Below are 18,214 nucleotides of genomic sequence, written 5' to 3'. Positions count from 1 at the left end.
ACCGATCCAGGTATAGTCTGAAGACTCTATTCATCAAAGCCATGAATGCTGCAAGTGCATTTGTTAATCCAAAAGGCATGACACGAAATTCATAGTGCCCATACCTAGTGCGAAAGGTAATCTTCGACACATTTTTTTCACGAATCAGTAACTGATGATAACCCAATCAAAGATCAATCTTAGAAAATACCTGAGCACCCTTCAGTTGGTCAAGCAGGTCATCGATCCGAGGTAGAGGATAACAGTTCTTCACTGTCACCTGATTCAACTGTCTATAGTTGATGCAAAATTTCATCGACCCATCCTTCTTTTTAACAAACAAGATAGGAGCACCCCAAGGAGACATGTTGGGCTGGATGTAACCCTTATCCACTAACTCCTGGAGTTGTATCTTCAATTCTCTCAACTCTGTTTGTGTCATTCGATATGGTGCTAAGGAAATAGAGTTTGTTCCTAGAAGCAAGTCGATGGTGAATTTGATCTCCCTCGCTGGTGGCAACCCTGGCAAATCCTCAGGAAATACATCGGTGAAGTTTTTCACCACTAGCACATCTTCAGGAAGCAAAAAAGATTCATCCATCATCACTACGTGGGCTCAGAATCCCACATATCCCTTATGCAACAACTTAGTCACCTAGATAGCAAAAATAATACTATTAGGAAGGATTCGTCGCTCACCTTGAAATGTGACTGACGGTTGTCCAGGCCGATTGAACATCACAAACTTCTCCCTACAACCAACATAAGCATAGTGCCTGGATAACCAATCCATTCCCAATATAACATCGAACTCTGCTAATTTGAAGGGAATTAAATTAGCCTCCATAAGTTCCCCTTTAACTACCACTAGGCAATCCCTATATTCCCACTGCGCATAGAAGAGATCCCCATATGCCTCTTTGTAACATCCCACATCGCTCAGGCAAGTGGATCATGTAAGCCTTATATGTATATTCTCATCTCTACCTAGCACGATGCCTTTTGGGAGCTCACTGGCTTTGGGTTCCGTAAGAACTCCGAAGTTAAGCGAGTTTAGTCTGGAGCAATCCTAGGATGGGTGACCCACTGGGAAGTTGCTCATGAGTTCCCAGAAACAAAACCATGAGGGCATGGTCGGGGCCCAAAGCGGACAATATCGTGTTACGATGGAGTCGAGCCCTGGATGTGGTGGGAGCCCCAGCCTGGATGTGACAGTTTGGGAGTGGATCATGTAAGCCTTATATGTATATTTCCATCTCTACCTAGCATGAGGCCTTTTGGGCGCTCACTGGCTTCGGATTCCATAGGAACTCCGAAGTTAAGCGAGATCGCGCGAGAGCAATCCCAGGATGGGTGACTCACTGGGAAGTTCTCATGTGAGTTCCTAGAAACAAAACCGTGAGGGCGTGGTCAGGGCTCAAAACGAACAATATCGTGCTACGGCGAAGTCAAGCCCAGGATGTGGTGGAGGCCCGGGCCAAGATGTGACACACTTGTACTAGCATATCAAAACCAAGCGGTGTAGGTTGCAAATTTATAATTCGTGCAAATGATGGAGATAAAAGTGAAAATGTAGCACCCGACTCAATCAAAACTCTAGCTGGATTACCACAAATGAGTAACGTACCAGTAATGACTCGGGGATCCTGAGGACAATGTAACCAAGTAGGTAGTGAACCCTAATGCTGATTAACCAAGCAAAGTCACCCCTAAAATATGTATGGTCCCCAATGTGGATTAACCAAACATGATCATCTATGTACAACACTGCTACATGGTTTAGTCTTATTCTCACACATCCTACATCATACATTATACCATAGCAATGTTTTGTGAGTGGACTACCTATGCATTCTTTTGTTTGCTGTGAGACTCATATTTGTCACTTGTGCTGACTAAACGAGGTGACTTGATCAGATGGTTCTACATTTGCCAAAAGATCTGATGGACCATCTACTTGAGTATTTACACACTCAAGGGGGAGTGTTGTGATATACATTCTCATACATAGGTGATTGTGTAAATCCTAAGTAGAAATAAGTTAGGAATTCTTCGGGATCAAAAAGATCTTTGTATGACTTGGAGAACAAGTTTTCCCTCCTCATTATGACTATAAATAAAGGCACAAGGTATGGAGAATAACACACATTTCTTCAAGCCTATTTTGCATCTCTCTTTCTCTACATGTTGTGCCTCTTCTCTTTCTCTCAGTAAATATAGGCCACAACACACATGCAATTTCTTAAACATTTAGACCAAAATTCTTTCGACATGAAATGTCAAGGGGAGAGAAAAAAAATGAGTTCTGAATTTACATGATATAATTATCAGGAAAATCCTTGTATGATGAAAAGCCGTCTAGCAATCCTAGACCTATTTCAGCACCTTACATGATACAACACTTAGATTTCTTATCCGATTTGGCCGCTGGTTTCGCTATTGTCTGTGCAGCATTGGCTGCCCGTGGCGGTGGTGGTGGCGCCTGATTTGGTGGTGTCGGTGTTTTTGGTGGTTGTGGTGGCATTGATTGTGGTTGTAATTGTAGTGGCAGTGGTGGTTGAGACTGCTGTGGTACCGATGGTGATGACGAAGCTAACAACACTGGTGGTGGGGGCAGTGCTGGCAATGGTATCATTTTGAGACGACCGGGATCATTCCAGTGGTAGTCATACCCTCCATACAGCGGATAGGGATAAAATGGCGGTGGAGCCACTTCATAAGGGTTATAACCATAACCATATCTAGCCTCTCCAAAATAATTGTATCCCCCACCCCAATCGTTCTTGACCTCACCGTCGAACGTAACACTTTTTACTTCTGCATGTTTCCCTGACCCTTCCAACACCATTAGAAGTGTTCTTGGATTTACTTTCCCTGAAACTTTTACCGTTCCTCCCTCTGCATCTATGTTAATTTTATACACACCTAAGTTTCACAAAAGCAAAATAAAATAAAATAAATTCATATTAGTGAAAAATAAAAGGGCAAATCAAGGAGGGGGAAAATGAAAAATATATACCATAAATATTCTGCAAGACTTCGTAGATCTTTTTCCTGCATGCTTCACAATTGATGCTTACTTTCAGAACACAACTCTGCAAAAGAACGAATTCATATCAAATTAAGCTAAGATAAAATAAAAAAAATATATTTACAATTAAAAACAAACGAAGATAACATATACGAGTTAGGTTAGTTGCCCAACAACACTGCCCACTACCAGCACCCAGTTCAAACCTTCATTTCATAAATTAGAGTAATTCAAAATATTGCCTCGTTAACAAAAAATACAAAGACAGAAGTATTAAAAGTTTTATAATCTTACCATTTGTGCAACAGAAGAATCCATCAGAGCTTCTGATAGAATTTCTTGGTAGCTCTTCCGAATGGTGTTTTCTTGCACAGCTTACTGTTGTCTGAACCGCTTCATACGCACAGTGTGACCTATTTTTATGTCGTTTATATATTATTTTTTAAAAGATAATTACTCATGAATTTCCATGTTTTATAGTTGTATTTTGGCTGTTACATTCTGGATCAATTCCTAAAATCTCTGGTCTCGGATATTTCCATATAAGTTTGATTCGAGCAGGAATATTAGTGTTTCAACAATTTCACTCTGTAAAACCTTGCAGAAGAGGTAATAAAACCACGTGATATTATTGGATGAATTGCCTAATACAAGTCACGTAATTTTTAATATTCGAATTTACTTCTTAATTCGGATTGAGAGATATAAGTGTGAATGTGGACATTCAGTCGTCATAGTACATTCAAAAAGAAAAAAAAAAAAGATCAAAGTCAAATTGATTAAGAAGAAATTAATATCGACAAGATACCAACAGTTAATTTGATATCTTCTTATTGGTTAAAAGAATTTTTTCCAAGGCTCATTAGCTGATATGGAGTTCCACCAACCATAACATGACACCTGTACATTTTTAACATTATGATTTGGAGAAAAGCTTTTAGGTTCCGGGCTCATTAGCTGACTTGGAGTTCCATCAACCATGACTTGACACGTGTACAATTTTAACACAGACCCACCATTTAAGGAAGGGAGCATTTTTGCTCACCACCATAAGCTATAGTATATGTCTATCGTACACCTAATCATCTATCATGTGTTTTTTCACTTAACTTTGATCTTGGTGGTGGCCACTGTTCTAAAATCTCCGCCTAGGCCCTGCCTAGGCACTAGCCACTGGCCCGATTAATCTCTAGACATTTGAAAACTAAGAAAGGACACCTAGACCTGCTTAGGGCGCCACCTAGCCCGTCCAGACCCACCTAGACACTCGCCTAGGTCGCGACTCTCACTTAGATAGACATTTATTCATTTGATATATAATTTAAAAATATATAATCAGATTCTTATATATCCCAATGAAATTATTAAGTATAATTAGACAATTATTTATACGCTATATAATATACTTACTTAAATCCGTCTAGGCCTCCGCCTAGCCACCAAGGCGCTAGGTCCCAGCCTGCCACTGACTAGCACCTAATGTCTTTTAGAACCTTGGTCGTGACAGTGTCAGATGTTTGGATGAAGGTGGTGGTGACATTTTGGTCGAAGATTGCTTCATTGTCGGTGCGGATAGAGACGGTGACGGGAGAGTGAAGGGAGAAGGCTGGTGTTATATTAATAGAAGGCATCAAGTCATGATGTTAAAAATACACACGTGTCATGTCATAGTTGGTGGAACTCCACGTCAACAGTGTGCCCGGAACTTGGAAATATATAAGCAAAAGAGTCTTTTTACTTCTTTTTTAAAAAAGCGATATTATAGAATCACAAGGCCTGATCCATATTAGGATGATTGAGTAATACAATGGTATTCACCAGGGTCATCACATTTCACCAAATTAAACACAGTGCCTTGCAATCTGTCAAAATTCTGTTTGTACAGGATCGCGTTCAAAAGCGAAGCACGATTTTAGCCCACCGAGAAACAGAGACTTCGGATGCAAGTAAAAAGGTAAAAACGATAGCGCACCATAATCATAAAGGAATTACATCACTAATTATTGAGGCATTCCAGTTTTGTGTTTTCAGATCATTGTTTGTCCACTTAACAATGGTTTGCAAATGCAAATGTTGATTATGCTTTGCAGAAATCCGATAATTTCGTTTATCCCACAATCCAAGTAATACAGATTTAGATGGTGTTAGATGTGGACTCCACCTTGAAGTTTAGATGGTATGTACACCTCCGACAAATAGTTAAGTTCGTGCACAGACAACGCTTCTAACTCAAACTTCACTCCTCTTTCCAGCATCAACTGTAGCTCCAATCTGTCATCAGAAAGAGTAAAACTATGAAATGTAATTTAATCGATCCAGTCATATGAAGAATGAGATAAGAAACCTACAGAGTCTTACCTCCAGTGTGGCGGCGCTTCTCTCTGTAAGTAGCATCGAAGTAGCATGGCCTCCGTTTTCCTCTTGTCTGGCATCATTATAAGGAACCTTAGGAAGGTTACAAACAAAAAAATGCCAATGTAAAGCACCATATCTCTCACCTTCTACCGTCAAAGGAAGGAGACACTGTTGTGGAAGACCGTACTTGTCTGAGTCCGAAGGGAAGGCTCCAAGCCAGAGTACCTCGGGGACGCATAGAAATTTTGCATCATAGGCCATTTGCTTACATAACAATGGGAGTGCGTTAAATTGATATAAACTTGAGCTTCGTTACAATATAGGAGCAGTCTACAAAACAATTGACTTCTTCAGCACTTCTTAATCTTCAATATGTGCAGTTTTCCTAGGTAGTTCACATGCTAGTCAACTTTGCAAAAAGTAGATAACAATTTAACGGATTAATTATCAAGCCTAACCATAGAACCAAACCGATATATCGAGAGGATGTCAAAACCGTACGGATCACAATCTACCAAGCAATAGATAGGGAGATGCAGAGTATCAACAAGGAGCCCCAAAAACCTAGCAAATATAACGGAAAATTATAAGAACTAAATAGACAAAAAGGAAACGAACATGCAAACAGCATATAAGGCAAGGCACTCCCTACTCCCATTTTAAGTTTGAAGGGACTCTTTACCTTCTTGTGGGAATATCAGGATAGCCACGCCCCTGTGAAGAAAAACACCCATAAAAATAATAAAAGCTGTTGCAAGGATCCAAGAGAATAAATATGGACAAAGAAAAAGGTGTATGCTTACAGTGGTAACGATGCAATGGTTTTTGTTGCAAAACTGGTCATTTGCCAATCGTTGAAAAACTGTACAAAATATATAAACAAATGATGGTTTGTTGATAGAAGCACGCATCAAAATCAAGCTCTTTCATGCTAAAGCGTCAGAGTTAAAAATGTTGGATAATGGCCAAATGTTTCCTTGTTTTGTGGCTTAAATTGCTCCATGTTTTGTGGCTTTTTCAAAGCCATGTTTTGTGGTTTTTTTCAAAGCCATGTTTTGTGGCTTTTTCAAAGCCATATTTTGTGAGAGAAGGCTTGGATTAAGAAAAGCATAAAAAGAGAGCATTTGGCAAAACAAGGATACGGATGAAGAGAAGGAAAGCATCCAAAAGAGATGGTGTGAGCATTTGGCTCTACCATGGGCATGGGTGAGAGAAATCAAGAGAGCTAGAGTGAAAGATCTCTTGTGAAAGAACTCTTGGGGTAGAGTGAGGCTCTTGGGAAAATTCTGTGAGTGGGTGTACAAGGGTTATGGGATTGGGTTATGTCGATTTAACTCATGTGTAACTTGTACTGTTTTTCTCATAGTGAAGAGCAATATATCTCCGAGGACGTAGGCAGGTTTTTGCCGAACCTCGTAAATTTCTCGGTGTCTTTATTTCTTGTATTTTAAACTATTCAACTGTGTGTGATTTTGGTGAGGTTGTAATCTGAATCTCGGTTCCGCACTAACGAACGGGCCAAGGCACAACAATTGGTATCAGAGCATCGTTGGGGGCTTTGGTTTGTGGGAGGTCCAGATTTGTTGTTCACCATGGAATTTTCAGTTGAGCAGTTTAAAGGGAGAGGCGGTTTTGCTCTTGGTAAAGGAGAGTAATGGAAGCCTGAAGAAATGGAAGCCGTGTTTAGGGATGCTTGGATCAACTGCGAAAGTTGATGTTGAGGAAGAAGACAAAGGCCTCTTTCTTCTTACCTCACTTTCAGATTTGTACGAGAACCTTGTGAAACTTTACTGCAAGGAAAGAAACAGTAAGTTTGGAGCAGGTGCAAGCTTCTTGGGTGTGGAATGATACACACAAGAAACCATGGATGATGGTGGGCACAAGACTGCTTAAGCTATTCAAGGTTGAAATCGTGGAAGAAAATTGGAAAGAGGATCTGAGAGAGACAGCAGGTTCAGATCCTGTTCCGGAGGCAAGGGTCCACAGTGCTACGGGTGCAAGGCCGGGTTAGCAAGTTTGTGGTGGAAGACTTTGAGTATGCCCTCTAGGTACTCGAAGCAACACTTCTCCTGGTGATGTTTAGTCTCAAGTGTTGCAGGGGTTTTGCAGCAGGTGGAGCTATGGGATTCACAGGTGATGAGAAGGTCCTGAGGTAGGAGGAAGTGTGGGAATTTTGTCTGGCTCGATGGGTTGTTGCTGGAAATAGGCGCGCTGACGAGTTTCCAGGTTGCAGACAATGAAGAGGAGGAAAACCTGCTGGAGGAGACGAGGATGTGTTGAGATCCTGTCTGAAGCTAAATGGTGATTTTTAGCTTGCAGCAGCTGCACATGCATTGGCAGTAACTGAATCGGAACAGGACCAACGAGGTTGATTCACAGTGTGCATGCTAGTACGTAAGGCCAATGGACTTTGGTACAATTTGGCCAAGGTGGAGATTGTTGGATAATGGCCAAATGTTTCCTTGTTTTGTGGCTTAAATTGCTCCATGTTTTGTGGCTTTTTCAAAGCCATGTTTTGTGGTTTTTTTCAAAGCCATGTTTTGTGGCTTTTTCAAAGCCATATTTTGTGAGAGAAGGCTTGGATTAAGAAAAGCATAAAAAGAGAGCATTTGGCAAAACAAGGATACGGATGAAGAGAAGGAAAGCATCCAAAAGAGATGGTGTGAGCATTTGGCTCTACCATGGGCATGGGTGAGAGAAATCAAGAGAGCTAGAGTGAAAGATCTCTTGTGAAAGAACTCTTGGGGTAGAGTGAGGCTCTTGGGAAAATTCTGTGAGTGGGTGTACAAGGGTTATGGGATTGGGTTATGTCGATTTAACTCATGTGTAACTTGTACTGTTTTTCTCATAGTGAAGAGCAATATCTCTCCGAGGACGTAGGCAGGTTTTTGCCGAACCTCGTAAATTTCTCGGTGTCTTTATTTCTTGTATTTTAAACTATTCAACTGTGTGTGATTTTGGTGAGGTTGTAATCTGAATCTCGGTTCCGCACTAACGAACGGGCCAAGGCACAACAAAAAAAAATAGCATACCTGATTCTTTCTCCACAACAAGTATGTACCGAGCTACACTGACAATATCTGCATGTTAGAATTAAAGGTTTGAGTTTTCTTTCCTTGGACACTTAGGGTTGGTCTATAAGGATTAGCAATGCATTTATAACATTTACATTATCAAAATTGAATAACATTGTTTCTAAACACAGAAATTTAATTATTCTTTCTTAATCATCTGGATACCTTTAACCTCTTCAACATGAATAGGGACAGGGAAGGCCTGTATGTGAACCAGATGCAAAGTTTTAAGTTCAAACACAGTCAGGTGACAATGAAGAAGATATCATCAAATCGTTTAAAAAAATCAAATTAGATCCATTCTTACTGTGTTTGGCCTATTTATGCAATCAAATACGTTTCCAGCTTCTGAGAACCTTAACCAGCCCATTACCAACCTATAAAGCATGTCAATTAACATTCTAGTTTGACAATATGTGAATTGTTATCATTGTTATCAACGCAATGAAAATCTAACTCTACCACAGTGAGAAAGTTGATCAACTCAAGATTAACAAAGTATTCAATAAAACCAGGAATGCACGCATTTAAATGTGAATAATTATTGGCATTAGTCATTTTCATACAAAATCAAACAGGAAAGTACACCATTATCTTCTTTTCTTTGAAAATCAACCGAAAATTTTTCATACGTACCCCTTTCCTACAGACACCTGTCAAAAGGAGGGAACATATCAAAAAGCTACCATACTAATAGTACATAACAGGCTCGAGTACAATAATATAAATAAAATAGCAATGTAATTAAATGAGGAAAAAATCGGAGTACCCACCACATTCAAATTGTGGCGACTACAATGCAGAAGGATACATATGTCATTGATTGCACGGTCTACGACTGACTGATCTGCGTTGTAATTTAAGCAGAAAATATTACTACTTACATGGGGAGACCGTGAACGTACCGCATCAAGAACTTCAAATTATTAAAGATCATGTCTAAACAGAAATCCTGTGTTCTCCATGATGATATGAAAAATATAAGGCCCAAAATATATTGCATTTATCAAGGTTTACTAAATTTACAAAGAATACAATTTATCATAATCCAAGTTCAAGGTCCCTTAACGAGCTATATCATATAGTAAGGATTATGCTTTGACACTGGAAATGAAAGATAACTCAGATCACCTGAAAATATAGAAGGATGCATGTAATAGATATCCCTCTTAGACCCATGTTTGTTTTCTTGCAGAAGTTGCTGAACAATCAACAAAACCCGGAGAAAAACATCTGAAACAGATTACGCAAACCAGTTAATCATCAATAACAAATGCACTTCATAAATCTCTTAAACATTTCCGATAACGTTCTATTGTCTGTTGTATTGTAAGACTCAGTCATGATCACATATACATTGACATTGATAGTCTGACAAAAACACATGCACGATTCTACGGCGTGCTATGCCTCTGATAAGTTGTTTGCACATTAATAAAGACAAATAACGAAATGCATTTCAAAGCCAAAAAAATCATGTTCCACAGCAAGCACAACAATCCTACCTAATCTACGCACATGGCTTGTCCTTCGAAGCGTGAGAATCTCCTGCCCTTTCGGTGAATCAAAACTACAATAGCTGCGCAGAGCATAACAATTTCGATAACTAAAATTTAAAACGTAGTAATGATGTATTAATAAGTAGTGAATCATAAACGTAAGAATTCTGTGGCGCGTGTTTGGTTGCTGAGAGTATAGAGGAAAATCTGAACAATCAACTAAAATCGAGAAAGAAGGCTTAGGATCTAACCAATTTGAATTGGGATTCGTGCAGTAATTTCTGAAGCGATCGATGAAAATCTCCGGAGACCGTCCATTGCTGAGATCTTCAACCATAGCTCGAGTAAATTCTGGGCACCCAAATAAATTCACAAAAAAATAGGAAATGGAAAATGAGAAATTAGTGTCTACTCGAAGAAATTGAATTTCAAATTCGAAATTTTGATAAAAATGGGAAATCTGACCTCTGATTTTTCTTAGCAGATCGCGGGGCCGTGGCTGTGAGTTCCATCTCGAGTGCCTTCCCTCCATAATGCTTGCGTCTTGTGCAATTGAAGTTTTCGAAAATACTGGATTGCTGGACATATCGGTTTCTGTTGGGCCAGGTCACTTGGGTTCGGTTCAAAAGGCCTCGTTTGGTGCACCATATTAAACTTTAGTAAGATTTTAGCGTGATAATTTCATCATGTGGTGTATATCGAGTTATTAAATTGCATCATAAGTTCATGAAACATTGACTATGTCGTAACTTTTATTATAAAACGTGGTTTAGTACTATCACATTTTAGTGTTTTTGTCAAGAAACCCCGAACCACTTCAACAACACGGCAAAAACACAAAAAATTACATCTTCTTCCTCCCCCCTCCCATTTTCAGGCCAACCAAACTCCATTCTCTAGTCCCCCCCCCCCCCCCACCTCCTCTCTTGGGCCATAGTTTGAGTGTCGTATAGAAGAATCTCTCATGTTTATCACATTTAAAGATTTCTCTAAACTTATCCAAAATACCATGTGTTTGACTACAAGACTTGCTTAACGTGTTAGCTTCTTATTTTCTTAATCCTTCAAGTAAAATTTGAGTGTCGTACAGAAGATCTCTTGAATATTGTCATCCAAAACAATAAGGGCTTAGAACTTCACTAAGTTCTCGGATTTGATTCTATCTTGTTGATAGAACAATCAAATCTTGATGAAACACCATCAAGCTTGCCCCACTAGCTCGAATGTCATTCAATTGCCTGAAGCCAATACGAATGCATCTTGAGGCCTAAACCACCAAAAAAGGTGTGGGGGACGCGGCAAGGATTCCAACCCCTAACATGCGCCTCAGGGGAGACAGAACAGAGGCCCACTTTAGGGTGGCAATCATCCTTGAAGCATAATTCTCTACCTCTCAAGGCCTTCAACTTCAAGAATTAGGGCAAAGTCCACACAAATCAAGATCTTGTAGACCTTGAGACGTACTTCCACCATAATGCAATTGACCATTGGTTCCGCTTTGCTTTGCATTACCTATAGTTGTTGCGGAAATCATTCATGTCATAAAAGCATCAAAAGTCAAACTTTGCTTAAGAAGGCGATCCTAAAGATACCAAATTGAAGATTTCTAAATTCCAATAGGCCTCAACACCTAGGGAAGCTTGGAATTGTTAGACATGGGGCCTAAGTTGGCCGAAATTCCCCCCAATATTGGCCGAAATTTTACCCTTCTAATTTAATTTTTGAACAATTTTCTCACGTTTTTCAGAATAAATGTTGGTGTTTGTTTTTGTCTATTGGATATTTTCGACATATTCTCGAATCTGATCTATTCTTGTATTCACATCTCTTTATCCTATCTGCAATTTCTTATTTGTCAGTCCTCAGTTCTTTAAACTCCCAACCAAACAGTAAGGCGTGGTCCAAACAGTAAGGCCCGAGGAGAGGCATGAGCGGGGAAAGGGTTTAGACACACGAGGAAGGTGAATCATTTAAGATTTGCATATAGCATATTGATTTGTGTTTTTCATGAGTAGATTGTTTAGATCTAATTCAATGGCCAGCACTAGCTCTAGATCCAACTTAGGAACTATATCGGACATTATAAATGAGGAACAAAAACTTGATTTTCAAATTGATGAAAGTATTGATTTTGGTGATTGGAATATTCCAAAAATTTCAAGCAAAAATATTGACAAGAAAAATATCCATGAATGGCAGATAATAACATGAAAACATAAGATCAAATTAAACATAGGTGATGTATTCATGAAAATAATGAATTAAAATTAATGATGCAGCTAGGTTTTGAAAATAAGTTTTATTAAAACTTACTGCAAATTACAAACTGTTTTGCCTAATGGCAGATGATGAACATAAGCAAAGTGGAGCTCGCAGACATCCTTCATAATAATATGTATTACAGGTGTTTGATATTTCTACTGATAAATTTTCTCTGTTCTTTCGAATACGCAGAGAATTCTTTTCGACTAAAGTCTCATTGCTCTGAGAATGAGCCCTTCTTTTAAGCTGCTGAGAGGAATGATGGAGGCTGGGATCCTAGATCCGGGAAACCTGCTTGCATGTGCTAAAAGCTGGAAAAGGCTGGCGAATTATAAAAGCTTTTCAGAGTTGGGATTTTGGACATAGGGTGACGATTTAGCATAGCTAGGTGTTTTTGGAATTGAAGGAGAGGGAGAACGAACAGATGAATAAGGATCAAAGGGGTGGCTAATGCCGTTTGGTAGTTTGGGTGAATATTTCCTATAGTTGATCCTAAGGGAGTGAGTCTGTTTGTGATGGCTAAGGCCGATAAGGAATCGGGAATAGATTCATGTTTTACTGGTGCTAGGGTTTGGGTGAGAGTAGCTGGAAGTCTTCTCTAATTAGTACCCATTCTTCCCCTGCAAAAATTTTCTTGTTAAAAAATCTGGGATGCAATTCTGGCTGCATTTAATGTATTCAATTTCAAAATAAAAAATATTTAATATGGCTTGCCAGCGTGCAAAGATTTGTTTTGATGCAATGTTTTGAACATCTTTTTGTAAAACATGTTTTGCAGATTTGCAATCAACTCGAACCAAGAATTTTTGATTTAATAAATCATCTTGAAATTTGCTAATGCATAATACAATAGATAATATTTCCTTCTTAATAGTACTATAATTATGTTGTGCAGGATTCCAAACTCCTGAATGGAAACGAACAATTTGTTTAGGAGCTTCGGAAGAAGTTTTCTGCTTGAGGATACCTCCATAACCAATATCAGATGCATCGGTCTCGACTATTTTGAATGAGTCGGGAGTTGGAATGCCAAGGCAAGGCAAAGTCTTGACATGATTTTTGATCTGTTTGACAATGGAAGTATGAATTTGAGACCATGATGGAGGATTCTCCTTAAGACGATCAAACAAAGGTTTGCATTGTTGCCTCAGATGAGGATAAAATTCAGAAACATAATTGAGAGATCCAAGAAAACGCTGAAGTTGGGTTTTATCAATAATTTGATCTAGAAATTTATCAGCAAACTGGATGACTCGGTCTATTGGTTGAATTGTAAATCTATAGATATGATAACCTAAAAATCTAACCTTGGTTTGGAACAACTTAATTTTGAGAGTCGAAACAACTAACCCATTTTTCGTAATGATTCTAGCAAATAAATGCAAATGTTTCCAATGCTCATCTATTGATTTTGAAAAGATTAAGACATCATCAATGTAAACAATTGAAAAATGACTATATGGATTAAAAATCTCATTCATAATATTTTGAAATTCACTTGGTGCATTTTTCAAGCCGAAAGGCATTACATTCCATTCATAGTGTCCGAAAGGAGTAACAAAAGCAGTTTTGTATTTATCAGATTCATGAATTTGAATTTGCCAAAAACCTGATTTCATATCAAATTTAGAAAAAACAGTTGCTTGAGAAAGTCTCTTTATTAAGTCTCTTTTGTTGGGGATTGGATACCGAATCCATTCCAAAACATCATTCAAAGGTTTATAGTTAATAACTAATCTTGGAACGCCTCTTTCTAATTCAGCATTTTTCTGAACTTAAAAAGCAGGGCAAGACCATGGAGATTTACTTTTTCAGATAATTCCTTTTTCCAAAAGTTGGTTGATTTCTGTTTTACAAAACTCTAAAACTTCCTGATTCATTTGAATAGGTCGTGCTTTTGTAGGAATTTGTGACTCAATGAAATCCTTAACATAAGGGAGTTTAACAATATGTTGTTTTCTGTGCCGAAAGGCATTGGGAATATCCGAACAGATTTCCTTAGCAAGTTTACTAGAAAACTGGCTGATGGATTCTAACAAAGACTTATTTGTTAGCTGTTCTTCAACTCTTTTGTGTATAATTTCTTCTTGTAAGAAATTAATATGTTGACTTTTCACATTAATTTGATTAAGAGTTTTGGAGACACTGTCTTTCTGAAGTTGTTTCAATTTTTTGAGGTTTGTTTCCATGCAGAATTCAAAAGTAATTTTTTGGCTTAAAACCTTGGTTGTGATACAGTTATGATGAACTTTAAAAGGATAAATCAAAGCAATGAAAGGGAGTCCGAATATAACTGGATTAGAAATATTTTTGATTAAAACAAATGGAGTTTTAAAACAAACATTGTTTTGACAAACATGGGCTTTAGGAATTTTGTATTTTAACTTCACCGGGGACTGATTCGCAGCACTAAGTATCTCAGTGGATTTGTGATAATACTTAGTAGGAATTAACCCTTCTTGAATACAATTCAAGTCTGCACCCGAATCAAGGAAGGAGATCTAGTTCAAATTCGGAAATAACTCCACAAGTCCATGCAGCTTGGGATTTCTACACCTACTGTTATTTTCCTACATGCAACCCAGTAGGTGTAGGGGAATTTGTGGAGCCTAATATAATCCCAAAAATTCTAGAGGTGACACATGGATTTTTGCTCAAGAAAGACAAAATTGCCCTCATTAAATGGGCAGGTTGCTCAAATACTCCCACGCGTAGCTTACACCCCTAAATGTGTCTGTACCTAAATAGGACTGCCCATAGCTCACTTGCCCTTGGCAAGGAAAAGTCAAAGCATTAAAAATAAGGATTAATTACCCGAATCCTACCTTTAATACATTCCCAATTGAAGATTGACTCCATTCAAGTAAGTAATTCCTATTTAAGTCAATTAGGGTTATTTACTCCATTATCTCAAGATATTATCTCCTATTTAATATGTTGAGAATAGTTCTCCATAAAACCTTGGCCAATAGGATGCCACCATGTGTAAGGTAAAACCTTAAAACCATGGCTGGCCATTAATTACCCTAACAAATGGGTTTGAACTTTGCAGATTGCTATCTGCTATCAAACTCAAGTACAACTCTTGCACGTTAAAACCTAGATCGCAGATTGAAAGGGGGTTAGGGTTAGGGTTAGTAATTTGTGAAGAAAATGAATGCGGGTTAGGAAGAAGAAGAGAGTGTGTAGATGTCGTAAAGAGAGAGGAAAGAATAGAGAAATAAAAAAATGGGAATAATTAACTCATTTATGTACAAGGGCAATCTGGTCATTTCAAGGTGTATAAAATTTCCTATTTATGTCCGATTATTGTGCATGGCGTGTGACAGGCCTAGCAATTTTTTACATGACCCGTTAACCCGACAGACACTACACGAAATTAACAAGTTATCGAGTTGACACGATAACGAATCTGGTCATTATCGGGTAAGATAACGGGTTGTTACAGGTATACACATGGGTAACCTAATACACGATAAGTAAAATATTAATTTAATAATTTTATACCCCTAAAAATACTATAATAATTATATATATATATAATATTATATACTATTATAATTATATATATATATATTAAATTAAATTTTAGCAAAATTTTGAAAAAAATGAGGTAATATATTTTTATATGGTATAGTATTATTGTTTTATTTCTTTTCATAATTATTTTGGTAAAATTTTCATAATTTAAATGGTTTATAATGTTTGGTTTTTCTATACTTCATTTATGCGGAAAAGAGTTTTGATATGGAAAACCTTACTGAAAACATCATCAACATAACTCTTGAAGGCAATAGATCAAGCCAAAGTTCCAATACAATTTCCCCATGGTGATCGATAAAATTGAAGGATTTTGTAAAAGGAATAACATGCAAGCTTTGAGTTTCATTGACAAGGTTTTAACTTTTGAGTAAGGCTTCACAACTTTGAAAAGAAAAACTCATTCATTTTGCATATCCTTGCACATTTGATATTTTGTAGTAGACTAGTAGTGTATTGGTGTTTTTTTATTAAGCTCTTATTTTGGAGTGTAGATGTAGTATTTAACGACAAATGTGTTTTTATGCTTTGATGTAATATTTATGTGGGAATGTGATATGTGCAAATTTAAGGAAAAAAAAATATTTTTCTTAACGGGTCATAATGGATCGGGTCATTTTACCTGTTGGGTAAAGTGACCCGACCTGTTAATGACCTGTTAAGATAAAGGGTGTGACATAACACAATCCGTTAAGATAACAAGTTTTACACGAACACGACAAACCCAACTTGTTTGCCAGGCCTAGCGTGTGCATGTTGTATGCATATTCAAAAAAACATATTTCTGTCCCAAGATTAAGAAATTGTCCCATTTTGAGGTATTTCTCTTCTTTTTATGTCAAGGATAGGGTAGTTAGGTTATTGGTCGGTAAAACACCAAGGACTATGAGCATTATATATAGAGACAAAAAATTTCACTATATTTTAAGGAACTCCACTAGTTTTTAAACATGTCAATGAGAGACAAAAACATAAAAACAACTAAAATTCAGCCTAAAAACATGGAAACAATGTTTTAAAATACCAGCCATACCCCTAAGGCTTTAGGGCTATTATAGAACCCAACCTTCACAACTCCAACAAAATTAATATGTACCATAAGCTCAACTCATCCTCGACTATTTCTGTAGAATCAATTCAATCAGTCTTCGACCATTTTCACAAAATCAATTCAACCCATTTTTGACTATTTTTGCAAAATTAGTTCAACTCGTCTTAGACCTTTTTTGCATAATCAGTTCAATCAGTCATCTATCATTATTGCATGATCAATTCAACCCACCTTTTTTGCAGAATCAATTCAACCCATCCACCACTATTTTTGCAAAATCAGTTCAACCTGTCTTTAACCATTTTTGCATAATCAGTTCAACCCTTTCTCGATATTTTTTGCAGAATTAGTTTAATCACTCATCGAACATTTTTGTAGAATCAGTTCAATCAGTCATCGACCATTTTTGCAGAATCAATTAAACCCACCATTTTGCAGAATCAATTCAACTCATCCTCGACCATTTTTACAAAATCAGTTCAACTCATCTTCGACAATTATTGCAGAATTGGTTCAACCTGTCCTCGAACATTTTTGCAAAATTAGTTCAATAAGTCTCAACAATTTTTGTAGAATCAGTTCAACCCATCCTCGTCCATTTTTGCAGAATTATTTCAACTCGTCTGTGACCATTTTTGCAGAATCAGTTCAACCAAAGTTTCTTTAAAATTGTGACTATAAACCCACACCATTTATTGGATCTCTTAGCAATGCTTATTGCCTAAATAGTACCCCTAACCAAAACCATTTGTTGATAATATCAATATCGATTCATCCAAAGACAGAAACGCGAGCTCACTGTGGAGAAATTTTTTGGGGTTCTTGGCACAAAAGCTAGGCGGTGTTCCCACCAATTGAAATTTGACATCTAAATATTCTTTTATATCTTTAATTCTTAAAAATTGAGATGCTGAATCGTCGACAGAAAACAAATTAATTTAACGGAGTTGTACTTCCACCGTCAACTCTTACCACCATTACCAATTACTCATTCTGTAAATCTTTTCGCTAATTCAGAAATCATCACAAAATTTACCAGCACTCAGAAAATGAAAACGTGAGAAAGAAAGATACAATCGGGTTTAGGCACGGCATGCTTTGGGATCTAGAAGTTGACTTACGTTATTTTTTTCCTCTTTATTTAGACTATGGTTTTCGATTCAAAAGTGGAGGGTGAGTGCTGGGCAAAAAAGATTGAATTTAAAGTTGAATAGGAAATATGATGGAATTCAAAAGAAAGTTGCAGAAGTGCTAGATGGGGAAGTTCACATCCTTTAGTTTTTGTTTGACTATTGGACTTCCAGCTTTTAAGAATTTATTTGATTAAAAAGGGATAAAAGAAGATTTAGATGTCAAATTTTTTCTATTGGTAGGGAACACCACCACCTGGCACATAGCAATAGATGAAGAGATCAAAGTGTGA

General features: G+C 37.5%; 1 protein-coding gene across 2 annotated transcripts; it reads right to left on the bottom strand.

Moving 5' to 3' along the window:
* Window positions 1-4,938: 4,938 nt before the first annotated feature.
* LOC137715286 (meiotic recombination protein SPO11-1-like) lies at window positions 4,939-10,472 on the bottom strand. Of its 2 annotated transcripts, none has more exons than XR_011065557.1 (15): window positions 10,404-10,472; window positions 10,190-10,289; window positions 9,945-10,018; window positions 9,571-9,672; window positions 9,213-9,286; window positions 9,076-9,092; window positions 8,747-8,816; window positions 8,605-8,641; window positions 8,398-8,445; window positions 6,169-6,227; window positions 6,048-6,079; window positions 5,824-5,929; window positions 5,509-5,695; window positions 5,369-5,435; window positions 4,939-5,281 (listed from the first exon to the last, which is right to left on the bottom strand). XR_011065557.1 is itself a non-coding variant. In XM_068454558.1 (15 exons), exons 1-15 carry the CDS (start codon window positions 10,468-10,470, stop codon window positions 5,155-5,157), a joined length of 1,101 nt encoding a protein of 366 aa, XP_068310659.1. In that variant the 5' UTR covers window positions 10,471-10,472; the 3' UTR covers window positions 4,939-5,154. The 2 variants fall into 2 exon arrangements, 1 of the variants encoding a protein (XP_068310659.1); XM_068454558.1 differs by having other exon boundaries at window positions 5,509-5,629.
* Window positions 10,473-18,214: the final 7,742 nt, after the last annotated feature.

The sequence above is a fragment of the Pyrus communis genome, chromosome 14 (genome assembly GCF_963583255.1).
Source record: "Pyrus communis chromosome 14, drPyrComm1.1, whole genome shotgun sequence".
Lineage (NCBI taxonomy): Eukaryota > Viridiplantae > Streptophyta > Magnoliopsida > Rosales > Rosaceae > Pyrus > Pyrus communis.
The sequence above is the reverse complement of the archived record's forward strand: the minus strand, read 5'-3'. Positions and strand labels throughout refer to the sequence as shown.

What these genes read in the sequence shown, in the direction of transcription:
- LOC137715286 (XM_068454558.1), bottom strand. Translation starts at nt 10,470, where the DNA reads ATGGAGGGAAGGCACTCGAGATGGAACTCACAGCCACGGCCCCGCGAT. An exon ending in GCATAAATAGGCCAAACACA is followed by an intron (nt 8,642 to 8,746) that starts GTAAGAATGGAT and finishes GTTCACATACAG; the next exon opens with GCCTTCCCTGTCCCTATTCA. An exon ending in GAAGCGCCGCCACACTGGAG is followed by an intron (nt 5,282 to 5,368) that starts GTAAGACTCTGT and finishes TTCTGATGACAG; the next exon opens with ATTGGAGCTACAGTTGATGC.